Source organism: Gymnoscopelus microlampas (genome assembly GCF_963454915.1).
Source record: "Gymnoscopelus microlampas genome assembly, chromosome: 16".
Lineage (NCBI taxonomy): Eukaryota > Metazoa > Chordata > Actinopteri > Myctophiformes > Myctophidae > Gymnoscopelus > Gymnoscopelus microlampas.
In genome coordinates, this window is record NC_139953.1 from 47,222,307 (window position 1) to 47,250,256 (window position 27,950).

The following is a 27,950-nucleotide window of genomic DNA, read 5'->3' on the forward strand; positions in this document are numbered from 1 at the left end:
CGGCTACCAAAGCACTGCACTACAGCTCCTCCTCAACAACGGACAGATGAATGGACGTTTTTGTGACTTTGGCATTGAAGAATACACGTGTGCTTCAGTAAGCCACTTAAGTCTCTCACATTGAACGCAACAGTTATTATTTTCCAATTTTGACTTCATTAAAGGTTTCCTGTTTTTTCTGTTCTGCTTTGTCCATTATCTCCACCCAGGTGTCCATGTTGACAGCACAGGATCTGGCAGCAGTGATGAAGTGTAACCAGCCCCCCAGCTCCACTGGTTCCAGACCAGTCTGGAAGCTGTTCCTCTCTAAGACCTCTGTGATGCAGCTCTGGATCTTCTTGCCAACACGGTACAAAAAGTAGCTCTAACCAGACACTGAAAACAACTTTTATGGTGAAGACAGAATGAACAATCTCTAAAAACTAATTAAAAGTAACACATCTGAATTCTGAAATTATTTAAATTTAAAGCTCATGTTTTTAATAATCTTAAAAAGATTTGCTAATGAAAAAAAATGCTAATAAAAATTCCCTATTCACTGTCAGGCAAACAGTCTATCAAGATTTGAAAGAATATCTCTATTATAGAGCCAGAATCTTTATCTACTATTCCGTACACTAAATATCATCACGTAATATTAATGCAAATGTAATAATATTAAATATTGATCCATGTAATCCTTCCCCTAGTCCATGACCATGACTGGTCCATCAGCGTCTGTGGTTCTGGATGTGATTGGAGAGATGAGAGTGGCAATTCTGACTGCTGGATTTCCATAGACATTTCTGTGCACCTTCATTCTTCCTGGGGGATGATTTTGATTTTGATGACTCCGTTGCCTTTTCTCTAGCTTCACCAATAAGCTAAGAAATAAGTATTTCTCATTCTGTGTTTGATTCACCAGTTTGAAGGAGTTTAGCCATCAGTTTGACAACATGACCTCACAGCAGCAGCATTTGGGCCTGAAGGAACTAATCCTCCCTTTCCTCTCCCGACCACAGCCAGGTACTGACTAACTGCAATATCTCAATAACAGTTTGGCTGTCATTTTCAAATGTATTTGCTGAATAAATATATTCCCATTCTATTCTCAATTAGAATGGGATATCTTTACTGGAAAATGTTTTGACTGGTATTTGCAGCCATTTTTCTGTTTGGATGCCTTAATACTTTGTTCTGATCTGTCCCCTACAACAGCAGTGCTTACTGGCTGCAGAACAACTTTGGGCCATTCTCAGCCCTTGTGTCTGTCAGAGAATTCCTGAATCTCAACCCAGGCTTCTCCCCTGTAAGACTTCATCGCTGCCACATCAAAAAAACTCTGAAGAATGATTAGACCAAATAGTTACCTTATTATTATCAAATAAAATCCAGTGGTGGTGATAATCTTTTCTTGACTGTCTTTCTGTCCAGCTGGAGGCTGTAAGGCTCCTGTCTCCAAAGCAGAGTGCAGAACTTGTGGTGTTGCCTCTTCCTGCTGAGAAAGACGTTGTCATCAACGCAGTGTTTGACTCCCTGACTGCATCTCCAACTGGATTGGCTGAGTTTGTGTCCCACCTTGTTATGTTCTCTGGAACGGTAAAACACATAAAGTAAAGATAATAGAAAATGTAACCATGCACATTAAGGTTTGAAATGACAACATATTTTTGCCACTTTTCAGGGAAACATTTCCTGCTCATCGTACCAAATAATGTAAGTAGATCCATCAATATATAGTATTATGTTTTTTGAAGACAGGTAGATGTGATTTCATTCGTTATTATTGGCTGATGTTAACCCCTGACTTGTTGGGTCTCAGTTTCACCAGACTGGACCAGGCCATGCCTACTCTTCCTCAGAGTGTAGCATCATCCATCGCATACATGAAGCTAACTTTAGCTCATCACGTTCCACCAGGTGAGATCTTCTATCTACATGACGTAAACATTGCCGTTACATTTACATTTTATTTGTATTGGTTATTTTGCTTTTCCATGGTGTTTTAGAAATGAACAAAATCCTAATATCTGCACTTTTCTTTTCTTAGGCTGCATCATATACAGTGGAGAGGTATTTGCCTTAATTTGTTTTCAAGTTTTAAACGTTAAGTAGAGTATTAGTTAAATGTCATCAAATTCACAACTATTTCCCCCCTTTCTCCCCCAAGTGCAACTTTATTCCAGCAAGTGGTAAGTGTTGTATACCAGCCCCCAACTATGTCTGCCCTGGCAGTTCTGGCTGGTCAGTCTCCGTTTACAATTTCTACTCAAATGTCCCACTTTCGAACATCCAAAGCATAGTCCTTTTTCCCTGAGAAACTGAACTTTGTCTTCATGTGCCTGTGCATTCATTTTCTGACATTCAGGTAAGGGATGCTTGCCGGTACAGAAAATACATGCGAAATCATATGCACCAAAAGGCATGTTGCTTTTGACAGGTGACTTTTCGGCTTTGCTGTCAGACACTGTTGCCACCGTAGTAGCAAAACTACTCCCCTTGCTCTTAAATCTGCCTGAGGTTGATTCAGCTGCAGTCCTTGGTTTTGAAACCTTCACATTGGCAAGAGGATCATGAATGTCGCCGAAAAGTGGGTCCTGGAGTATTCTCGCTTGCTTTTCCATAAATAGTACCAAGTGGCTCAATCTTGCTCTCCTTTGCGTTTGCTCTGAAATATCACAAGCTGTCGTTCTCCATTTTTCCTTCAATTTATAAGGCAGTTTGGACACAAGTTTCAGGTTAGAAGTCAGATCCAGGTCCTCTATATCCTCCAAATCTCTCATTGCGTTACAACAGCCTCTCAGGAAGAGTGCATAAGCATGCAGTGCATCTCCATCCTCTGCCTTAATACTTTTCCAATTTAAAGCTTTTTCCATATAGGCACTTGAGATTTTTATGTTATCTCCTAAATGCTTTTTTAACAGTGTTTTAGCGTGAATGTAGCCTGTGTTGGCATTCATATGAAGACAGCTCCTAACCAATTCTCTGCAGGGTCCAGAGGTGTACTGTTCCAAGTAATATAGCCTATCTTGGTGGCTTCTAGTCTTTTCCTCAATACCATGCTCAAATGCCCTCATCAATGCCTGGTAATCTAAAGGGTTGCCATCGTAAACTGGGATTTCCTTAGAGGGAAGTGAGGTCAATTTTAGCTGGACAACCAGTAAATCAGCAATCTCATTTTGCCTCTGTATTACAGTCAAGAATTTGTCGTCATTGTCTGACACTGTAATTCCAGTTCCTGTCCCAATTGCTTGCTGTTGGGTATGAGTTGCTGTGATTTCTGGTGGCCTTAGGCCTGGGTTTGATGGTCCTTGTAATTTTATTTTTTGTCTGGCTCCAAGTGAATTAATTGGAAATGAGTCCATATTGATGCTTGGGGTTTTAGTATTTTCCAGATACTCATTCATGGCATCATCCTGTGATTTTGGCTGTAACATTTGTGGTTGTGATTTAAGCAGTGATGGTGCTGGTGGTTGTGAAATGGAGTCAAGATCCGCCAGGATTTTTAATCTAGCATCGGATTCAGCCAGGCATATGTCCAGTTCCATTTGTTCCAGTCTGGCTGGCTTGCATTTTAGCCTGCTCCATTTCCAGAGCCTGCTTTGCCTTTAAAGTCGATGCCCTTATAAGGAGCACAGCCTTCTCAGCCTCAGCCTTGAGTCGGGCTGCGGTAACTGATGAAGTGGTTGATTTGGTTGATTTCGCTGTTGAGTGTTTTGAAATATTGGAGATACTGTCCTGGGGCTGCACAGTCAACTGGTTTTGTTAATTTTTCCATATTTCCGCTTCCTTTAGGAATTCAATAAACACGACGCTTTTGGCTCATACCATTGCGTTCTATCCTATCCTTGTCCTTTATTGCGCACGCACGCACGCACACACGCACACACGCACACTTCAGAGATGGATAAATTCAGTATTTTCTTTATGACCTGTAGGTGGTGCATCCCTTTCCTATGTGAGAAGTGCCGCTGGCTCCAATGTCAACATGGACACCTTTGTCAATCTGGACCCCAGTGTGTACAGGTTAGTGGCGTGTGCGTACATATGTGATTATGTTCATTGTTGTGGTCAATGACAGTTACATTAACAAGTGTTTCCTAGAGCATTGGTTCTCAAACCTTTTCATATCAAGGACCCCCAAATGCATTTGGCCGCGGATCCCCATCTTAAAATATTTGGTGCCAAGGACCCCCGTCCCCTAGAAAAATTAAGATATCACAAGAAACAAACCACCATGATTCCCCAACCAAATTTAAATCTGACCTAAAAACATGTCTGTTCTCAAAATGTAATTGGACTCCCTCAGTGACTTCCACGGAAGGACCCCAGTGTGAGTTAATATACATAGTTACTGTCCACTACTGTTCAATGGTTTAAGAGTAAATGTACTTAGTTACTGTCCACTACTGTTCAATGGTTTAAGAGTAAATGTACTTAGTTACTGTCAACTACTGTTCAATGGTTTATGAGTAAATGTACTTAGTTACTGTCCACTACTGTTCAATGGTTTAAGAGTAAATGTACTTAGTTACTGTCCACTATTGTTCAATGGTTTAAGAGTAAATGTACTTAGTTACTGTCCACTACTGTTCAATGGTTTAAGAGTGAATGTACTTAGTTACTGTCCAACACTTCATGGGTTTTAAGTACTGCACATTGGCTCTGATAGGATCCAACTGCAAGATTAATATAATGGCTATTTGTCATATTATGCAGAATGTCTGATTAATGTGCAAGAATTCATGTTTTACATACAAAAGGTATTTCAGGGCTCAGCAAAGTCATATCTTCTGATTTCCTCAAATACAACCTTTACCATTTATAATTTAGGCATTTAGCTCCAGAGTGACTAATTATCATGTTGTGATTCTCTGCCTGTTCCCTGACAGCTACATTAGTCTTCACTTTTTGTTCTGTTCTGATCCTTGACTTTAATATGGATTCAATCTTGTGAACGCTGAATTCTTGCCTGATCGTTTCTGTGTTGTCCTGTCTGAGTCACTGAACGTTACCTAAATAGTTCATATTTACAACAAATATGTTGACTATCCAGGTTAAATAAGTTTTATTGTAAAATATTATATCTTGAGTAAAACTAATTCCCTTGATGTTATCCCGCCTCTATAATGACTGTCAGTAACATCACATTATTATCTTCTATATCAAACGAAGACTTTCATACTTTTCAAACTGATTATGCAGGGCATTTAACTTTAATTAACTCTGATAGATAGCCTACATTTTGTTACAAATTTAGTAATTCATAATAACTATTCTAGACTGAGTAAAACGGACCTGAGTTGCTCTGTACTTGGCATTTGAATTAAAATCTACACCAAACCTCTTTGCCAAAAATAGCAGGTGGACCAATAATGTTCCAGTGGACCTGGGACCTGGTGCAAGTTGTATTTGTATATGGTTGTATTTATATAAACTATACTATTTTCAAATGTTTATATACGTACATTTCAGTAAATGTCTACTAGTTTCTGTACTGTTCCACTGCTGTCACAACTTGATAGATAAAGTAATTTGATCTCATTTAAGACGGGAAACAAGCGGTTTAAACTGAAAACTGCAGGTGTAAATGTGGGTAAAAGCTGATTTAATATTACGCCAGGAAGTCATTCATGCTGTAGTTTAAATCTAAAATTATGACATGACTTTCATGCTAATTTTCAACATGATTATAGAAGGACTGAATCTTAAAAACAAACATTTTCCTCCAAAAGCCTGCTGTTAGAATGTGTATAGAACAGTGGTTCTCAAAGTGAGGTCCGGGGACCCCCAGGGGTCCTTGAGGGAGTTCCAGGGGGCCCCCCAGATAAACGGTGGATAGTAAAAGGAACAAAATGGACCCTTACAGGTCTGTAACTATGAGAGTGTACAAATTGAACCAATTTGGTTCCATCTGTACACTCTCAGTTATGGTGGTCCGTGGTCTAATACAGGGGTTCTCAAAGTGGGGTCCGGGGACCCCCAGGGGCTAGGGCCCTTTATACATGAGCTATTTCCCCCCAAAAAAAATCTTTTGACATTTTTTAACACCACAAATCTTTTATGGGGGTCCCTGGAACAAAATATGTTCAGATGGGGCCAAATACACATTAATTTAGGGGTCCTTGACATGGAGAAAGTTTGAGAATCACCGGCCTAGAAGACAACAACGGTACCGCAACGAACGACTGAATTTCCCCCACGGGTGGGTTTGTAGATCTGCTTCTATGCCCAGGATAAGTGCTCACATAGGCGGGTAGGAGCAGTGAGGAGAGTTGGTCTCTGTATGTATTGTATGTTTTATTGATTAATTGAGTACAATGGACCACAATGGAAACCAGCCCCCTGGGGCTTTTTGTGTTATCCTTTTAGCATGACCTTTGACTGTGCTACCTGTACTGTTAATAATCAAGTTAATAAAGTATGCAATCGATCAAACACTTGGACAATGTAACTATGTTGCACCATATAATAATAAAAATAATAATAATAATAATGATAATAAAATAACGTACAGTATTAGGTTGCGACGCGACAAAAACTAACTGGGAGATCTTATATAAAGATTTAAGAAAATAATATTAAACATTATTAAAATAATGCCACGCCAATTTCACCAAAGAAACAAAAATACAGAAATGTATTGGTTGGCAGCGAGGTTTGACTTATGTATGCCCCCACATTAACCTTTCATATGAAAAAAAAAAAAGGTTAAATAAACATTTAATAATACATAACTGTATGGCAGGGCTATTCAATTGGCAGAATAATTGAAAAAAAATCTAATCAAATATATTTTACTTATTACACCCAAATGGTTGGAACAACCTCAGACGTTTGCCATCTTAAAACAGACATCATCATAATCTATATATCTGACATGTTCAGCAAAGTGCTGGTAAAATAGCATGTTATACATCCTCCGGGAAGGTAGGTGGCGGTATGCAATCTAAAGACGCAATACAAAAGGAGAAGAAGAACAACAAGGAAGCAGCACTCCTGAAAGTAAGAAGAAGAACAACTTTCCTCCATTTCAACTAAATGAGGTTTGTTTGTTTGTCTGAAGTTTGTCTGCGTAAAAGAGAATATTGTATTGTTTGTTGTGGACATTTGATGAAGTCATTTCTTTACAGTTTGTAGGTGTTTGTTTTGTACATGAACTCCTTGGACTCATTCCCTCTTCAGTTGTATGCAGCCATGCTGCTATGTGTTTGTTTGTTTTAAGTGTATTTTCTATGTATTATTACATCTGTTGATCACTATAATATAGGTTTACTTTAGCCTTGGATCAAGACTATCATACAGGTATTTTATGGAGTCTGACTTTGACTTTCGTATCTATGACAGTCTTGGTCTCAACCCCCCTAATAGTCACTGGACATCCGCGAGGAAAGCCCGTACTTCTCCTCACATGTTCAAAACAATCATATTAAGTATCTAACCTGTAGCCACGGATGTCCACTAGACATTCGGAACACGTGTTCACTGTATTAGTCTGCATTTTGTTTCAATAGATGTGTTTTAATCCCGTGTTTCTCGGATTCTGTCGGAAGTTCCCTGTATCCCTCGATGGGTGGTGGTGACGGGGCGCATCAGGTGAAAGTCGGTATTACACTCGCACAGATGGGATTAAAACGCATATCTATTGAAAAATAGGGATTAATACAGTGAACAAATACTCTGAATGCTGACATAACTACAGGATAAGCAACTTATATTTTGCATTTGTACAAAGACCTACACTATCACAGTAAAATACATCTGATAGTCTTGATCCAAGGTTGGGTTAACCGTTTTTTTTCTGTTAGGTTTATGCTTAGTGTGAGTGTTTGTTTGTTTAATATTGTATTTGGGCTAAAATAATTGATGTAAGTGAGTCACAGTGAAGCTATCACAATGTAAACACAATGTTTGTCTGTCAGTAGACAAATCCACTTTTGTGTCATGTTGTTATGACATTAGGGCTGTCAAAAAAAATCGATTCATGAATAAATCGCGATTCTTAATGCCACGATTTTAAAAATCGATTCAAAATATTAAAATCGATTTTTTAAATTTATTTTTTATTTATTTTTTATTTTATTTTTTATTTATTTATTTTTTTTTTTATAAAATCGCAATAAATCGCAGAATCGAATATCAATTAATCGCAGAATCGCAATTTTAATCGAATCGGCACCCTAGAAAATCGCAATAAATCGCAGAATCGCAATTTTAATCGAATCGGCACCCTAGAAAATCGCAATAAATCGCAGAATCGAATCGAATATCAATTAATCGCAGAATCGCAATTTTAATCGAATCGGCACCCTAGGAATCGATTTTGAATCGAATCGTGAGGTAAGTGAATCGTGACACCCCTATATGACATACTTTCTGACAGTAATGTATGTGAATCTGCAGCATTGTATTTTTATACAGTGTTCTTGTTTTGTTGTTTTACACAATGGTGGAATAACTAAATAACTGAATTTACTCAGTGCTGTATTCAAGTACAATTTTGAGTTACCTTAAGATTATTTACATTTCATCTACTTTGCTACATCTCAGAATATTTGCATATAATTTACCTATTACTTACCTTGCAGATTTTAGACAGTATTTATTTATAGTTATTACAAAACTAACATCAACCAATTAAGCCCTATTTAAAAGTAGGATATTCTAAAATAGCCAATCTATAAGCTCACAATGTGTCACATCTAGATCTGCTATTTTGTGAAATGGGACATTCTGCATAATTCTGCAAGTATGTTTTGCTGACAATATTGTACTTTTACTCGAGTAAAAGTTTTAAAGTAGGATGTTTTACTTGCAAATGTATTCCTACATTGTGATATTGCTACTTAGTTCTTCACTAACAAAAAAATCAAAGTTCTTCCACCACTGTGTGTGTGTGTGTGTGGTCATTATAAACGACATGTGAGAAGAATTCCAACGAATATTTTGGAGAACGCTCGTTTTGCATAACTCAATGTCCTGTTTATGTGCAATTTAGAAACGGGTAGGAACAGCCTGTCGACGCGGACGGTTTTGAAGTTTTTTATTTACACATACGTTATGGACGGTCCATTTTCACTATTATTTTGACTTCCAACAAAGTAGCATCTAGGTTTAAGTGGTTAATGAATAGGCCTACTTATCTAAAAAAAAAAAATTCTATCAATTACTCACCCCGTGAAGCCTTGAATTCGTGGAGATTTTTGTTTGTCACATGAGACAATAATCCAATATTTGACTAATGAAGTTAATAGGAGACCAATCTTAACAAGAGCAAAAATATATATTTTTCTAACCTGAATCATTAGTAGGCTCATCAGTGATCCCTGTAATAGTTGTTTTGGAGTTTATATTCTTTTATAGTTCGTCTCCTACCGCAGCAGAGTCCAAAATTATTGAATTATTGGGTCAGGAATGTGAGAAAAAAAAAAACCCCGAAAGTATTCGAGCTCAGAGAAGAACTGAGTTATTTTCTTTTTTCCGTGTTTGATTTAGAATCCTGTTCAACACAGCTGAACCTTACCTGACCACCTGAGACTAGGGTTGGATCTGGAACCGGACCAACATTGAGGAACCAGAGTCAGTTCCATGACCATCACATTAGGGAGCGTTTCACACCTACACCCAACCCTACCTGAGACGACCCAGTAAACACAGAGGTTGGTATCTACTTTCCTCACAAATACACCAGATGTACAAGGTGACGTCACGTTACGATGAAAATGAAATATTGTCAGCTTTTTTTTTAAAGGTTCCTGATGCAGTACAGTGGATAGTTAGCATTTGATTGATTGATTGAATACTTTATTTAGAAGTTTGCAGAGAAAAAAAGCACATGGAAGTACAGTTCAAAATTCAACTAAATAGGATTGAAAAGCCACTGGATTGTTTCAATTGGGGTCCTCACATACTCAATTCATGGAGACATAAATAACAGACAGATATTTACTATTATGCAGAACATCATATAAACATTTTAAAGTTAAGAAAAAACAAATGTGTACAGTAAACAGTTTGAAGCGGGAGGGGTTAGGTTATGACTTTTACAGGGGCCAGTTTGGATGCTTAAAGGAGGAGTTCACCCAAAAAATGACTTAATTTCTATCAATTACACACCCCATGAAGCCTTGATTTCATGGATTTATTTTTGTTTTTGTGGCATTCCTAAAACAATAATTTGATGACCGTGTGTATTTCCGATAGGAGACACAAAGAAGCTACTTTGTGTCTCCTACCTGATACATAAGCCGGTAGGAGAAGGGAATCAAATTATTGGCTTAGGAATGCGACAAAAACAAAAAAGAATGAATGGATTCAAGGCTTCATCGGGTGTGCAATTGATAGAAAATAAGTATTTTTTGGGGTCAACTACTCCTTTAAGCATGCTTAAGTCGAGGGACACTTTTCCCCTTGGTGATCAATAAAACTCTAACTCTAATGCATATCAGATGGCGGTTTTCTAGTGTCCTCATTCACTTCATATCAAAACACTTTCTTTTTTCTTTTCACATCAGCAATGGTGTTCTGTAGAACACTATACAGTAAATGTCTACAGGCAACGTGGAACGACACTTTTCAGTTCTTGTACTGACAGCATGTTCAGGTTTCAGTACTCTAGGTTTTTGCATGGTTTAGATAGGCTCTCTCCCTCCCCCTCTATTGTTCCCTGTCTATACTAATTGTATTGGAAATAAACTTGACTGTGATCTCATTAAATCAATTAAATATGTGTGGGCATACGTTGTGTGTGTGTGTTAGATTAATGGTGAATTTGTGTGTGTGTACTTTGCAACAGGTTTGTGGTGGTGTGTTGAAGCTCCACTCCCTGCCAGACTCATCTGAGACGATAAGATTGACCTTCAGATCCAACACAATTTCCAGTGAGGAGGACAGACTGTCTTTCCACATCAGCTACAGGAGGGAATATTGACCCAGACCACTGGAACCTGCTGCTGACTGTCAGCTGAAGTATTAAGCAGAGTGTTTGTAGCTTCACTCTGAGACAAAATGGCTTCCAACTCGTCTCTTCCAGAAGAGGATTATTCCTGTCCTGTGTGTCGTGACATCTTTAAAGATCCTGTTATACTGTCTTGTAGCCACAGCTTCTGTAATGCTTGTCTGCAGGAATGGTGGAGACAGAAGACAATAAAGGAATGTCCAGTTTGTAAGGAAATACATTCAACAGATCATCTACCCCGTAACCTGGCTCTGAAGAACCTGTGTGAGGCCTTCATACAGGAGAGACAGAGAGCTTCAAAACGTAAGAGAACTTCATCAGGGTCTGAGGATCTCTGCAGTCTGCATGCTGAGAAACTCAAACTGTTCTGTCTGGAATGTCAACAGCCAGTGTGTCTTGTGTGTCGAGATTCTAAAAAACACACCAACCACAGTTTCAGACCCATCGATGAAGCTGCTCTGGATCACAGGGAGGAAGTGCAGAAATCACTGAAGCCTTTACAGGAGAAACTGGAGGTTTTTAATAAAGTTAAAAAGAAAAGTGACCGAACAGCAAAACACATTAAGGTCCAGGCTCGGCACACACAGAGGCAGATTAGGGAACAGTTTAAAAAGCTTCATCAGTTTCTACAAGAGGAAGAGGAGGCCAGCATCACTGCACTGAAGGAGGAAGAGCAGCAGAAGAGTCAGATGATGAAGGAGAAGATTGAGGGTCTGAACAGAGACATATTAACCCTTTCAAACAACATCAGAGCCATAGAGGAGGAGCTGAGAGCTGAACACATCTCATTCCTGCAGAACTACAAGACCACAATGGAAAGAGTCCAGTTCACACTGCAGGACCCACAGCCGGTCTCTGGACCACTGATAGATGTAACCAAACACCTGAACAACCTGACCTTCAGAGTCTGGAACAAGATGAAGGACATTGTCTCCTACACTCCTGTCATTCTGGACCCCAACACTGCCCATCCAGTGTTCACCCTGTCTGATGATCTGACCAGTGTGAGACGGGGAGAGGTACAGCGGCTTCCTGACAACCCAGAGAGGTTTGACCGCTATCGCTATGTCCTGGGTTCTGAGGGCTTTAACTCAGGGACTCACAGCTGGGATGTTGAGGTTGGAGACAATACACACTGGGAAGTGGGTGTGTTAGCAGAACCTTACCAGAGGAAGGGAGAAGAAGGGGGTCAATTCTGGGGAATAGGGTTATATGAAGGTAAATACGCAGCACACTCCTCACCAGGGTCAGTCAGTCACTCATTGAAGCAGAAACCTCAGAGGATCAGAGTCCAGCTGGACTGGAATAAAGGAAAGCTGTCATTCTCTGATCCTGATACTAACACACACATACACACCTTCACACACACTTTCACTGACACACTCTTTCCATACATTAGCACTGGTGATAAAACTGTCCCTCTGAAGATGTTACCTGGGAAGATCAGTGTAACTGTGGAACGTGAACAGTCTTTTTACCCCATGTTTCTCAGTAGCCCCGCCCTGTTGTCACATTCTAATCCAGCGCAAATACCCAATCTCAGCACCGGCCTCAGTGGTGCACCTCGCTAATCATTAGACTCCCAATCCACAAGGGTTGGGAGCTGGGTTCGTCTCCCGCTTGGGACAACACTTTTTCAAACAACCACGGACTACTTTTTTCCGCGATGACCAGCCGAAGGTCTGCTAGTCGAATCAGCGCCGTCCGAGTTATGTAGAATAGATAGGGACAGAATCGTAAATATTTTTGGTGGGGACTGCGTTTGCCCCAACTCGTTTCACTCAACTCGCCTGTCTCTCCCCGCCCCCCGCTACTGAGAAACATGTGGAACAATGCAGTTAGACATGATGATGATGTGTTTTAATGGGTCAATAACAATCAATAAGTGTTTCCTGGAGCAACTCTCTGATCTATGATGTCATCAAAAAAAATGTCCATATTGTGAGGATGTCATGTTATTGTGGATCGCAATCAATTATTAGAATGATGCTGGTAACAATGTCATGTACACACACACACACACACACACACACACACACACACACACACACACACACACACACACACACACACACACACACACACACACACACACACACACACACACACACACACATATATATATATCTGGTAAAAAGAATGAAAACAGTCAAAGGGGTAGGTATGGATATGAACAGGAAAACAAGACAATCAACTAAAAGTGTAAATACAATGTCAAAACAACATTGAGTCAATCTGGTAGAGTTGTTTTTAACTGTACTTTGTTCTTCATGTTCGCTCAACTGTCCTTCTGTTCACTGTTTATTGTATTGTCTCTCAATGACATGGGAGACATAGTGTTTATGATGTTTAATGAGACTGCATTCCACATTAAAGTCTGATTATAAACATGATCTGAAGTCATGGTTGTTTTTATAGTGAGAGGTAGTGGATTCATACAATAACTTCATGTGTGATTCTGGTCTGGGCCTATACTGGGCCCAAGAACTCAGGAGGCTCTAATCCAGAGCCTTTGTGTGAATTTATGTGGTTATTAAATGTACATTTCTTGTCAAAGGGAATATGTAGCCTAAACATTCACTTTGAAGATGTCACCAGAAACAAACCTTCAGGACACCATTTCAGTTGAGTGTCTATTGTAGTGGTTCTCAAACCTTTTCATGTCAAGGACCCCAAAATGTATATGTATTTGGTAACGGACCCCCATCTGAAAAGGTTTTGTGCCAGGGACCCCCAGAAGAGATGATATAAAAAAAAGTAAAAAAAATAAATAAACTTTTTTTCAATATTTTTCAAATATTTTCTAAAATAGATGTATGAACTTGCAGCGTTTCCGCTATATGCAGCTATTTCCGGTGCGTCCACCATCGTACAACGGGGCATACGTTTGTTCACATGCTTTTGCATTTCAATGTGTGTGTGTTGGGTAGTTGTGTTGTTTGCTGCAAGTCAGTGTACCTGTCACGTGTGTGTGTGTGTGTGTGTGTGATCTGTTTCTACACAGCTTTCTCATAAACTATAGAATCACTGTACCACCTGGGACTGTGGATTGATGTGAAAAGCCTTTACTAAAGCACTTTATACACTTCTAACATATCCTGTAACGCTAGAATTATGCAATATGATTGAATTACTCAGGTCTGAGCTCTTATTGTTGATAATTGTACGTGAAGGAATTAGTTTGTCAGTCTCATAAATCTCTTCTTGTATGTGAGTTCAGTTGAATCACATAACAAACATCGGTTCCACAGTCATGACATTATAATGTATGACATTTTATAAGATGCTGAGCAGAGGTCAGAGCGAGGTCACTATGTTATATTACATTAAAGTGAGTTCACACTGCAGTACCCACAGTTGGTCTCAGGACCACTGATAGACGTGACCAAACACCTGAGCACAAGACACTCCTGTCATTCTGGACCCAAGTATGACATCATGTATTGTTGTATGTCATGATGAATTGAGTACAATGGACCACAATGGAAACAAGACCTTTTGTGTTATCCTTTTAGCATAACTTAAAACAAAATTATTAGTCTCCGCCAGGCCGAAGGTTTGGCCCCCTGTCTGTGTGTGTGTGTGTTTGTCTGTCCGTCCGTCCGTCCGTCCGTCTGTCTGTATGTCTGTGGACAGCTAAACTCCAGCACCGTTGGCCCAATCACACTCCCTGGATGCAAGAGCAGAACCTCGGCCCCAAATGTTTCACATTGGTCTGTTATAGCGCCACCAGGAGGCCGAGTTCTTGCAAAACACATTTATTACTCCAACAGATTTTGTCCAAATATCACGCAAATCGGTACAAATCATCTCTGTAGTCATGTGACTCAGACGGTTCTGTCGCCCCTATAATGAATGAATTCTGAACATTGCTGGCCCACAATAATCTACCTGACCTGTGCTCCGAGGAGCAGGTTCTGTAATGCTTGTCTGGTTTTACTGTTTTCAAACTGATATTAAATTCTTCAATCAATCAAAAACATTTTATATACTATAAAACAGGTTACTGTGTAAAGCTCACAGTGTACAGGTCCAGGATCAGCCCAGTGTGTTTCTGGGATGGACACTTCTGGAGGTTTTGTGGGTGAAACCGTTTAAATCAGTGGTTCTCAAAGTGGGGTTCAGGGACCCTCAGGGTTCCCTGAGAGGGTTCCAAATGGACCCTTACATGTGTGTAACTCTGAGTTATGAGGGCCCTTGAAATAAAAATAAGCTTGAGAAGCAACGTTGTAAATCATGCTCTAAATCTGTTCATGTTGAACCCAATCAACATGAACAAAAACACACACACACACACACACACACACACACACACACACACACACACACACACACACACACACACACACACACACACACACACACACACACACACACACACACACACACTGTGTGTGTGTGTGTGGTTATTTTACTGTACTATGGTCTTCATGCTCGCTGAATTGTCACTTAAATGAGATGGGAGACTAGCTGATGTGTAATCTAATGGGACTGCATACCTCATGAAAGTCTGACTCTAGAAACATGATCTGAAGTCCAGTTTCATTTTACTTTCTTTTACAGTCTCTGCTCTCATTCAATGCGCGGTGCCCTTTAAAGGGGAAATCCACCCATTTTCAATATTTAACTATGTCATTAATATAGCATAAAGGAGTTGTGTGGAAATAAGAAAAAAGTTCCCCCCTTTCTGTGTTGCCTTGAACTGGAGGATTGATTGTGGGTTTAACATTGCAAATTACAACATGATGAGTCATCACGTTGTAATTTGCAATGTTAAACTCACAATCAATCCTCCAGTTCAAGGCAAAAAGAAAAGGGGGGAACTTTTTTCTTATTTCCACACAGCTCCTTTATGCTATATTAATGACATAGTTAAATATTGAAAATGGGTGGATTTCCCCTTTAAGTGTTACGACAGTACTGATTTACGGCCGTTTTTACGACAGCCGTTCCTTCTCACGTTGGTAGGAGAAAGCGCGGGTCAGATGGTTGTTGCCTGTGTGAGAAACATCAAGTGACTCTAAAGTATCTTCTGTGAGACTCTCTTCTGTTAGGTGAGCACTGAAAATGTTGATTTAAGAGCTGTAACATTATCTTATCTGTCATATCATATTAGCCTTAGATCAAGAAGACTATCGTAGATATTTGATCGATTTGGACATTTTTATATCTACGAGAGTCTTACCCCCCCCCCCCAGTTCGTGGAATGTCACCAGCAAAGCCCGTATTTCTCCTAACATGTACAAAATGAAAAATGTAAGGTTCTTACCCGCTTGCCCCAAATGTTAACTAGGTGTCCGGTGTGTGTGTGTAATGTATTGGTCCATATTGTTCAATAAAGAAGTGTTTTAATCCCGTCGGTGGCCGAACGACATCCCCCCTCGTTTACTTCCTGTTTACATTGAGTGTAATTCCGGCTTTCACCGGATGCGCCCCATCACTAACTTCCTCCAGAATCGTCCACAGACGGGATTAAAACACTTCTTTATTGTAACATATGGACTAATACATTACACACACACTCCGGAGTCCGGACACCTAGTTAACATTTGGGGCAAGCGGGTAAGCATCTTATATTTTGCATTTGCATAATAGTTGTACAAAGTAGTTTACATATCTATCTATCTCTCTATCTATCTATCTATCTATCTCTCTGTGTGATATATGAGTAACTATTGAGTTGTGTGTTTGTCTGGAGGGAGTGATACTTGACACTTATTAAACCATTAGTTTGATCTAAATGTGAAAACAAACCATAGCGTTGTCCCAGTTCTGTAGAAATAAACACAATGCTTGTCCTGTCAGTATATAATCAATGGCTTTCACAAAAATCCACTTTTGTCATGTTGTTATGACAGACTTACTGCCAGTAATAATCTCTGAATCTGCAGTATTGCATTTTTATAAAGTGTTGTTCTTGTTTTGTTGTGTTTTACACCTACACAATGGTGGAGTAACCAAGTAACTGAATTTACTCAGTACTGTATTCAAGTACAATGTTGAGGTACCTTGAGTATTTACATGTTCAGTTCTCTATACAGTACATCTACTTCTCTAAATCTCAGAGGAGAATATTGTGCTTTTAATTCCACTGCAGTCATTTAAAAACTTTATTTACTACCTTCTTTGCATATTTAATTATGTATACGTATTATTACAATACATACATTAACCAATTAAAACCTACTTTATACTTGGGATACTGAAAAATAGCCGATTTACAAGCTCTCAATGTGCCGCTTCGAGTTGTGAGCTTGTAGATCTGCTGTTTTTGTTGTGAAATGGGACATTCTGCATAATGAACACTGCAAGTATATTTTGCTGCCAATATTTTCTTTTATTCAAGTAAAAGTTGTAAAGCATTTTTTACTTACTTTTTACTTGTGACAGTATGTCTACATTGTGGTACTGATACTTTTACTCTTAACTTTTTACTTTCAAGGCCCACTATGACTCTTGAGAGTGTACAAATAGAACCAAAAGGACCCTTACAGGTCCATTTGGGTCCTTTTGGTTCCATTTGTACACTCTCAGAGTTACAGACCTGTAAGGGTCCATTTGGTAACCCAGAGGTATGCAATACTGTATTTGTTCATACATTTCTTTAATGAAGGCTGATTTATTCATTTATTTTCAAATCTAGGAATGGTTAAAGGGAAGCGTTAAGGAATCAGACCGTTGAGATAATTATGTCCACAGGCAAAACACGTGGAGTGAACCTTTAAAGTTATTGCACTGACAGCATGTTCAGGTTTCAGTACTCTGGGTATTTGCATGGGTTAAGTAGACTCCCTCCGTCTCTGTTGTTTCCTGTCTATACTAATTATATAGGAAATAAAAGACTGTCCTGACTTTGATACATCTCATTCAACCAATTCAATATGTTATATGAGTATTAAATTAAGTGTGTGTGTGTGTGTGTGTGTGTGTGTGTGTGTGTGTGTGTGTGTGTGTGTGTGTGTGTGTGTGTGTGTGTGTGTGTGTGTACTTTGCAACAGGTCTGTGGAGGTGTGTCAAAGCTCCGCCCCCCGTCAGACTCATCTGAGACGATTAGATTGACCTTCAGATCAAACACAACTTCCAGTGAGGAGGACAGACTGTCTTTCCACATCAGCTACAGGAAGGAATACTGACCCAGACCACTGGAACCTGCTGCTGACTCTGTCAGCTGAATGGACTTTAACAACAACCACGATTCACAGTGAAAGTAAACTTCAGGGAACATTCTAGAGGAGGAAGTGTTACCACCACTGACTGACTTCCTGTATTGAGCAGAGTGTTTGTAGCTTCATTCAGAGACTAAATGGCTTCCACGTCGTCTCTTCCAGAAGAGGATTTTTCCTGTCCTGTGTGTCGTGACATCTTTAAAGATCCTGTTCTCCTGTCATGTAGCCACAGCCTCTGTAATGCTTGTCTGCAGGAATGGTGGAGACAGAAGGAAATAAAGCAATGTCCAGTTTGTAAGGAAATGCATTCAACAGATCATCTACCCCGTAACCTGGCTCTGAAGAACCTGTGTGAGGCCTTCATACAGGAGAGACAGAGAGCTTCAAAACGTAAGAGAACTTGGTCAGGGTCTGAGGATCTCTGCAGTCTGCATGCTGAGAAACTCAAACTGTTCTGTCTGGAATGTCAACAGCCAGTGTGTGTTGTGTGTCGAGATTCTAAAAAACACACCAACCACAGTTTCAGACCCATCGATGAAGCTGCTCTGGATCACAAGGAGGAAGTCCAGAAATTACTGAAGCCTTTACAGGAGAAACTGGAGGTATTTAATCAAGTTAAAAAGAAAAGTGACCAAACAGCAAAACACATTAAGGTCCAGGCCCAGCACACAAAGAGGCAGATTAAGGAACAGTTTAAAAAGATTCATCGGTTCCTTAAAGAGGAAGAGGAGGCCAGCATCACTGCACTGAGGGATGAAGAGCAGCAGAAGAGTCAGATGATGAAGGAGAAGATTGAGGGTCTGAACAGAGACATATCAACCATTTCAAACAACATCAAAGCCATAGAGGAGGAGCTGAGAGCTGAACACATCTCATTCCTGCAGAACTACAAGACCACAATGGAAAGAGTCCAGTTCACACTGCAGGACCCACAGCTGGTCTCTGGATCACTGATAGACGTGACCAAACACCTGGGCAACCTGACCTTCAGAGTCTGGAACAAGATGAAGGACATTGTCTCCTACACTCCTGTCATTCTGGACCCCAACACTGCCAATCCAGAATACATCCTGTCGGATGATCTGACCAGTATGAGAGGCGGAGAGGAACAGCAGCTTCCTGACAACCCAGAGAGGTTTGACCACTATGACTTTGTCCTGGGTTCTGAGGGCTTTAACTCAGGGACTCACAGCTGGGATGTTGAGGTTGGAGACAACACAAACTGGTCACTGGGTGAGTTAGCAGAGTCTTACCATAGGAAGGGAGTCAGAGGGGGTCAATACTGGGGAATATGGTTAGATGAAGGTGAATACGCAGCACGCTCCTCATCAGGGTCAGTCACTGTTCTCTCATTGAAGCAGAATCCTCAGAGGATCAGAGTCCAGCTGGACTGGAATGAAGGAAAGCTGTCATTCTCTGATCCTGATACTAACACACACATACACACCTTCACACACACTTTCACTGAGACACTCTTTCCATACATTTACACTGATGATGATACTGTCCCTCTGAGGTTGTTACCAGGGAAGATCAGTGTAACTGTGGAACAATGCAGTTAGACATGATGAGATGATGATGAGTCTATAAGGGGGAATATATTACTCAGTTTAGCAGAATATGTGATTATGTTGTGGTCAATGACAGTCACATTAACAAGTGTTTCCTAAAGCATTGGTTCTCAAACCTTTTCATGTTAAGGACCCCCAAATTGATGTGTATTTGGCCGTGGATCCCCATCTTAAAATATATCCGTCCCCTAGAAAAATGACTTTGAAGATGTCACAAGAAACAAACCGTCATGACTCCCTCAGTGACCTCCACGGAAGGACCCCAGTGTGAGTTAATATACATAGTTACTGTCCACTACTGTTCAATGGTTTAAGAGTAAATGTACTTAGTTACTGTCCACTACTGTTCAATGGTTTAAGAGTAAATGTACTTAGTTACTGTCCACTACTGGTCAATGGTTTAAGAGTAAATGTACTTAGTTACTGTCCACCACTGTTCATGGGTTTTAAGTACTTCACATTGGCTCTGATAGGATCCAACTGCAAGATTAATAGACTGGCTATTTGTCTTATTATGCAGAATACCTGATTAATGTGCAAGCATTCATGTTTTACATACAGAAGGTATTTCAGGGCTCAGCAAAGTCATATCTTCTGATTTCCACAGAAATACAACCTTTATAATTTAGGCATTTAGCTCCAGAGCGACTAATTATCAGGTTGTGATTCTCTGCCTGTTCCCTGACAGCTACATTAATCTTCACTTTTTGTTCTGTTCTGATCCTTGACTTTAATATGGATTAAATCTTGTGAACGCTGAATTCTTGCCTGATCGTTTCTGTGTTGTCCTGTATGAGTCACTGAACCTTACCTAAAGAGTTAATATTTACGACAAATATGTGGACTATCCAGGTTAAATAAGTTTTATTGTAAAATACTATATCTTGAGTAAAACTAATTCCCTTGATGTTATCCCTCCTCTATAATGACTGTCAGTAACATCACATTATTATCTTCTATATCAAACAAAGGCATTCATACTTTTCAAACTGATTATGCAGGGCAATTAACTTTAATTAACTTTGATAAATAGCCTACATTTTGTCACAAATTTAGTAATTCATAATAACTAGTCTAGACTGAGTAAAACGGACCTGAGTTGCTCTGTACTTGGTATTTGAATTAAAATCCACACCAAACCTCTTTGCCAAAAATAGCAGGTGGACCAATAATGTGCCAGTGTACCTGGGACCTGGTGCAAGTTGTATTTGTATATGGTTGTATTTATATAAACTATACTATTTTCAAATGTTTATATACGTACATTTCAGTAAATGTCTACTAGTTTCTGTACTGTTCCACTGCTGTCACAACTTGATAAATAAAGTAATTTGATCTCATTTAAGACGGGAAACAAGGGGTTTAAACTGAAAACTGCAGGTGTAAATGTGGGTAAAAGCTGATTTAATATTACGCCAGGAAGTCATTCATGCTGTAGTTTATGACATGACTTTCATGCTAATTTTCAACATCATTCTAGAAGGACTGAATGTTATAAACAAAAAATTTCCTCCAAAAGCCTGCTGTTAGAATGTGTATAGAACAGTGGTTCTCAAAGTGAGGTCAGGGGACCCCCAGGGGTCCTTGAGGGAGTTCCAGGGGGCCCCCCAGATAAATGGTGGATAGTAAAAGGAACAAAATGGACCCTTACAGGTCTGTAACTCTGGAACAAAATATGTTCAGATGGGGCCAAATACACATTAATTTAGGGGTCCTTGACATGGAGAAAGTTTGAGAATCACCGGCCTAGAAGACAACAACGGTACCGCAACGAACAACTGAATTTCCCCCACGGGTGGGTTTGAAGATCTGCTTCTATGCCCAGGATAAGTGCTCACATAGGCGGGTAGGAGCAGCGAGGAGAGTTGGTCTCTGTATGTATTGTATGTTTTATTGATTAATTGAGTACAATGGACCACAATGGAAACCAGCCCCGTGAGCCCCCTGGGGCTTTTTGTGTTATCCTTTTAGCATGACATTTGACTGTGCTACCTGTACTGTTAATAATCAAGTTAATAAAGTATGCAATGGATCAAACACTTGGACAATGTAACTATGTTGCACCATATAATAATAATAATAATGATAAAATAACACACAGTATTAGGTTGAGACGCGACAGAACACTAACTGGGAGATCTTATATAAAGATGTAAGAAAATAATATTAAACATTATTAAAATAATGCCACGCCAATTTCACCAAAGAAACAAAAATACAGAAATGTATTGGTTGGCAGCGAGGTTTGACTGATGTATGCCCCCACATTAACCTTTCATATGAAAAAAAAAATGGTTAAATTAACATTTAATAATACATAACTGTATGGCAGGGCTATTCAATTGGCAGAAGAATTGAAAAAAAAAATATTCTCAAATATATTTTACTTATTACACCCAAATGGTTGGAACAACCTCAGACGTTTGCCATCTTAACACAGACATCATCATAATCTATATCTGACATGTTCAGCAAAGTGCTGGTAAAATAGCATGTTATACATCCTCCGGGAAGGTAGGTGGCGGTATGCAATCTAAAGACGCAATAGAAAAGGAGAAGAAGAACAACAACAAGGAAGCAGCTCTCCTGAAAGTAAGAAGCATAGAGTTTAAAAATAAGAAGAAGAACAACTTTCCTCCATTTCAACTAAATGAGGTTTGTTTGTTTGTCTGAAGTTTGTCTGCGTAAAAGAGAATATTGTATTGTTTGTTGTGGACATTTGATGAAGTCATTTCTTTACAGTTTGTAGGTGTTTGTTTTGTACCTGAACTCCTTGGACTCATTCCCTCTTCAGTTGTATGCAGCCATGCTGCTATATGTGTGCGTTTGTTTGAAGTGTATTTTCTATGTATTATTACATCTGTTTGTTTGATCACTATAATATAGGTTTACTTTAGCCTTGGATCAAGACTATCATACAGGTATTTTATGGAGTCTGACTTTGACTTTCGTATCTATGACAGTCTTGGTCTCAACCCCCCTAATAGTCACTGGACATCCTTGAGGAAAGCCCGTACTTCTCCTCACATGTTCAAAACAATCATATTAAGTATCTAACCTGTAGCCACGGATGTTCACTAGACATTCGGAACACGTGTTCACTGTATCAGTCTGCATTTTGTTGCAATAGGTGTGTTTTAATCCCGTGTTTTTCGGATTCTGTCAGAAGTTCCCTGTATCCCTCTATGGGTGGTGGTGACGGGGCGCATCAGGTAAAAGTCGGTATTACACTCAATGTAAACAGAATGTAAACGAGGGGGAAATGGCGTTCAGGCACAGACGGGATTAAAACGCATATCTATTGAAAAATAGGGATTAATACAGTGAACAAATACTCCGAATGCTGAGTTAACATCCGGAGCTACAGGATAAGCAACTTATATTTTGCATTTGTACAAAGACCAACACTATCACAGTAAAATACATCTGATAGTCTTGATCCAAGGTTGGGTTAACCGTTTTTTTTCCTGTTAGGTTTATGCTTAGTGTGAGTGTTTGTTTGTTTAATATTGGATTTGGGCTAAAATCATTTATGTAAACTCGCAGTGAAGCTATCACAATGTAAACACAATGTTTGTCTGTCAGTAGAAAAATCCACTTTTGTGTCATGTTGTTATGACAGACTTTCTGACAGTAATGTATGTGAATCTGCAGCATTGTATTTTTATACAGTGTTCTTGTTTTGTTGTTTTACACAATGGTGGAATAACTAAATAACTGAATTTACTCAGTGCTGTATTCAAGTACAATTTTGAGGTACCTTAAGATTATTTACATTTCATCTACTTTGCTACATCTCAGAATATTTGCTTATAATTTACCTAGTATTTATTACTTACCTTGCAGATGTATTTATTTATAGTTATTACAAAACTAACATTAATCAATTACGCCCTATTTAAAAGTAGGATATTCTAAAATAGCCGATCTATAAGCTCACAATGTGTCACATCAATAGATCTGCTATTTTGTGAAATGGGACATTCTGCATAATGAGTACTGCAAGTATGTTTTGCTGACAATATTGTACTTTTACTCGAGTAAAAGTTTTAAAGTAGGATGTTTTACTTGCAAATGTATTTCTACATTGTGATATTACTACTTAGTAGTCTTCACTAACAAAAAAATCAAAGTTCTTCCACCACTGTCTGAACCTGTGTACCTGCGTGTGTGTGTGTGTGTGTGTGTGGTCATTATAAACGGCATGTGAGCCTAATTCCAACGAATATTTTGGAGAACGCTCGTTTTGCATAACTCAATGTCCTGTTTATGTGCAATTTAGAAACGGGTAGGAACAGCCTGTCGACGCGGACGGTTTTGAAGTGATTTTAAGTTTTTTAATTACACATACGTTATAGACGGTCTATTTTCACTATTTGACTTCCAACAAAGTAGCATCTAGGTTTAAGTGGTTAATGAATACTTATCTAAAAAAAAAACTTTCTATCAATTACTCACCCCGTGAAGCCTTGAATTCGTGGAGATTTTTGTTTGTCACATGAGATAATAATCCAATATTTGACTAATGAAGTTAATAGGAGACCAATCTTAACAAGAGCAAAAACATATATGTTTCTAATCTGAATCATTAGTAGGCTCATCAGTAATCCCTGTAATAGTTGTTTTGGAGTTTATATTCTTTTATAGTTCGTCTCCTACCGCAGCAGAGTCCAAAATTATTGAATTATTGGGTCAGGAATGTGAGAAAAAAAAACAGAAAACCCCCCCGAAAGTATTCGAGTTCAGAGAAGAACTGAGAATTTTCTTTTTTCTGTGTTTGATTTAGAATCCTGTTCAACACAGCTGAACCTTACCTGACCACCTGAGACTAGGGTTGGATCTGGAACCGGACCAACATTGAGGAACCAGAGTCAGTTCCATGACCATCACATTAGGGAGCGTTTCACACCTACACCCAACCCTACCTGAGACGACCCAGTAAACACAGAGGTTGGTATTTACTTTCCTCACAAATACACCAGATGTACAAGGTGACGTCACGTTACGATGAAAATGAAATATTGTCAGCTTTTTTTTAAAGGTTCCTGATGCAGGACAGTGGATAGTTAGCATTTGATTGATTGATTGAATACTTTATTTAGAAGTTTGCAGAGAAAAAAGCACATGGAAGTACAGTTCAAAACAAATATGTACAGTAAACAGTTTGAAGGGGGAGGGGTTAGGTTATGACTTTTACAGGGGCCAGTTTGGATGCTTAAGCATGCTAAAGTCGTGGGACACCTTTCCCCTTGGTGATCAACAAAACTCTAATGCATATCAGATGGCGGTTATCTAGTGTCCTCATTCTCTTCATATCAAAACACTTTTCTTTTTTCTTTTCACATCAGCAATGGTGTTCTGTAGAACACTATACAGTAAATGTCTACAGGCAACGTGGAACGACACTTTTCAGTTCTTACTGACAGCATGTTCAGGTTTCAGTACTCTAGGTTTTTGCATGGTTTAAATAGGCTCTCTCCCTCCCCCTCTATGGTTACCTGTCTATACTAATTGTATAGGAAATAAACTTGACTGTGATCTCATTAAATCAATTGTGTGTGTGTGTGTGTGTGTGTGTGTGTGTGTGTGTGTGTGTGTGTGTGTGTGTGTGTGTGTGTGTGTGTGTGTGTGTGTGTGTGTGTGTGTGTGTGTGTGTGTGTGTGTGTGTGTGTGTGTGTGTGTGTGTGTGTGTGTGTGTGTGTGTGTGTGTGTGTGTGTGTGCGTGCGTGCGTGCGTGCGTGCGTGCGTGCGTGCGTGTGTGTACTTTGCAACAGGTTTGTGGTGGTGTGTCGAAGCTCCGCTCCCTGCCAGACTCATCTGAGACGATAAGATTGACCTTCAGATTGGACCGACAGATTTCCTGTATTGAGCAGAGTTTTGGAACTTCACTCAGAGACTAAATGGCTTCCACGTTGTCTCTTCCAGAAGAGGATTTTTCCTGTCCTATGTGTCATGACATCTTTAAAGATCCTGTTCTCCTGTCATGTAGCCACAGCTTCTGTAATGCTTGTCTGCAGGAATGGTGGAGACAGAAGGGAATAAAACAATGTCCAGTTTGTAAGGAAATACATTCAACAGATCATCTACCCCGTAACCTGGCTCTGAAGAACCTGTGTGAGGCCTTCATACAGGAGAGACAGCGGGCTTTAAAACGTAAGAGAACTTCATCAGGGTCTGAGGATCTCTGCAGTCTGCATGCTGAGAAACTCAAACTGTTCTGTCTGGAATGTCAACAGCCAGTGTGTGTTGTGTGTCGAGATTCTAAAAAACACACCAACCACAGTTTCAGACCCATCGATGAAGCTGCTCTGGATCACAAGGAGGAAGTCCAGACATTACTGAAGCCTTTACAGGAGAAACTGAATGTCTTTTATGAAGTTAAAACAGAAAGTGACCGAACAGCAAAACACATTAAGGTCCAAGCTCAGCACACAGAGAGGCAGATTAAGAAACAGTTTAAAAAGCTTCATCGGTTTCTACAAGAGGAAGAGGAGGCCAGCATCACTGCACTGAGGGATGAAGAGCAACATAAGAGTCAGATGATGAAGGAGAAGATGGAGGATCTGAACAGAGACATATTAACCCTTTCAAACAACATCAGAGCCATAGAGGAGGAGCTGAGAGCTGAACACGTCTCATTCCTGCAGAACTACAAGACCACAATGGAAAGAGTCCAGTTCACACTGCAGGACCCACAGCTGGTCTCAGGATCACTGATAGATGTCACCAAACACCTGGGCAACCTGACCTTTAGAGTCTGGGACAAGATGAAGGACATTGTCTCCTACACTCCTGTCATTCTGGACCCCAACACTGCCTATCCAGTATACACCCTGTCTGATGATCTGACCAGTGTGAGATGGGGAGAGGAACAGCATGTTCCTGACAACCCAGAGAGGTTTGACTACTATGGCATTGTCCTGGGTTCTGAGGGCTTTAACTCAGGGACTCGCAGCTGGGATGTTGAGGTTGGAGACAATGCAGACTGGGAATTGGGTTTGTTAGCAGAGTCTTACCCGAGGAAGGGACAGGGAGGGGGTCAGGACTGGTCTCTAGGGTTTGAGGAAGGTGAATACACAGCACACTCCGCACCAGGTTCAGACACATCCACTGATATCTCATTGAAGCAGAAACCTCAGAGGATCAGAGTCCAGCTGGACTGGGATGAAGGAAAGCTGTCATTCTCTGATCCTGATACTAACACACACATACACACCCTCACACACACTTTCACTGACACACTCTTTCCATACATTTTCACTGGTGATGATACTGTCCCTCTGAGAATATTACCAGGGAAGATCAGTGTAACTGTGGAACAATGCAGTTAGACATGATGAGATGATGATGAGTCTATAAGGGGGAATATATTACTCAGTTTAGCAGAATATGTGATTATGTTGTGGTCAATGACAGTCACATTAACAAGTGTTTCCTAAAGCATTGGTTCTCAAACCTTTTCATGTCGAGGACCCCCAAATGTATGTGTATTTGGCCGTGGATCCCCATCTTAAAATATTTCCGTCCCCTAGAAAAATGACTTTGAAGATGTCACAAGAAACAAACCATCATGATTCCACAACCACATTTAAATCTGACCTAAAAACATGGCTGTTCTCAAAATGTAATTGGACTCCCTCAGTGACCTCCACGGAAGGACCCCAGTGTGAGTTAATATACGTAGTTACTGTCCACTACTGTTCAATGGTTTAAGAGTAAATGTACTTAGTTACTGTCCACTACTGTTCAATAGTTTAAGAGTAAATGTACTTAGTTACTGTCCACTACTGTTCAATGGTTTAAGAGTAAATGTACTCAGTTGCTGTCCACCACTGTTCATGGGTTTTAAGTACTGCACATTGGCTCTGATAGGATCCAACTGCAAGATTAATAGACTGGCTATTTGTCTTATTATGCAGAATGTCTGATTAGTGTGCAATAATTCATGTTTTACATACAAAGGGTATTTCAGGGCTCAGCAAAGTCATAGCTTCTGATTTCCACAGAAATACAACCTTTATAATTTAGGCAATTAGCTCCAGAGCGACTAATTATCATGTTGTGATTCTCTGCCTGTTCCCTGACAGCTACATTAGTCTTCACTTTTTGTTCTGTTCTGATCCTTGACTTTAATATATGGATTAAATCTTGTGAACGCTGAATTCTTGCCTGAGCGTTTCTGTGTTGTCCTGTCTGAGTCACTGAACGTTACCTAAAGAGTTCATATTTACAACAAATATGTGGACTATCCAGGTTAAATAAGTTTTATTGTAAAAT

General features: G+C 39.7%; 2 protein-coding genes and 1 long non-coding RNA gene across 3 annotated transcripts; all 3 read left to right on the forward strand.

Annotated features, from left to right (window-relative positions):
- The first annotated feature begins 6,953 nt into the window (after positions 1 to 6,953).
- Positions 6,954 to 19,826, forward strand: LOC311063047 (uncharacterized protein). The gene is made up of 4 exons (XM_084082261.1): positions 6,954 to 7,025; positions 9,475 to 9,638; positions 10,775 to 12,493; positions 18,238 to 19,826. Exons 3-4 carry the CDS (start codon positions 10,987 to 10,989, stop codon positions 19,662 to 19,664), a joined length of 2,934 nt encoding a protein of 977 aa, XP_083938387.1. The 5' UTR covers positions 6,954 to 7,025; positions 9,475 to 9,638; positions 10,775 to 10,986; the 3' UTR covers positions 19,665 to 19,826.
- A 2,415-nt stretch (positions 19,827 to 22,241) lies between these two features.
- LOC311063866 lies at positions 22,242 to 25,517 on the forward strand. The gene is made up of 3 exons (XR_014602648.1): positions 22,242 to 22,328; positions 24,460 to 24,623; positions 25,448 to 25,517. It is a non-coding gene; the product is annotated as an uncharacterized lncRNA (long non-coding RNA).
- Positions 25,518 to 25,573: 56 nt separating this feature from the next.
- On the forward strand, positions 25,574 to 27,750 carry LOC311063862 (E3 ubiquitin-protein ligase TRIM35-like; the record flags this gene model as incomplete). The annotated part of the gene is made up of 1 exon (XM_084083475.1): positions 25,574 to 27,750. One exon carries the CDS (start codon positions 25,574 to 25,576, stop codon positions 27,002 to 27,004), a length of 1,431 nt encoding a protein of 476 aa, XP_083939601.1. The 3' UTR covers positions 27,005 to 27,750.
- Positions 27,751 to 27,950: the final 200 nt, after the last annotated feature.

Bases quoted from the DNA above. Each gene is read 5' to 3' on its own strand.
- LOC311063047 (XM_084082261.1), top strand. From the start codon at position 10,987: ATGGCTTCCAACTCGTCTCTTCCAGAAGAGGATTATTCCTGTCCTGTG. The intron at 12,494-18,237 runs GTGCACCTCGCT...CATTCAGAGACT, and splicing joins TCTCAGCACCGGCCTCAGTG to AAATGGCTTCCACGTCGTCT.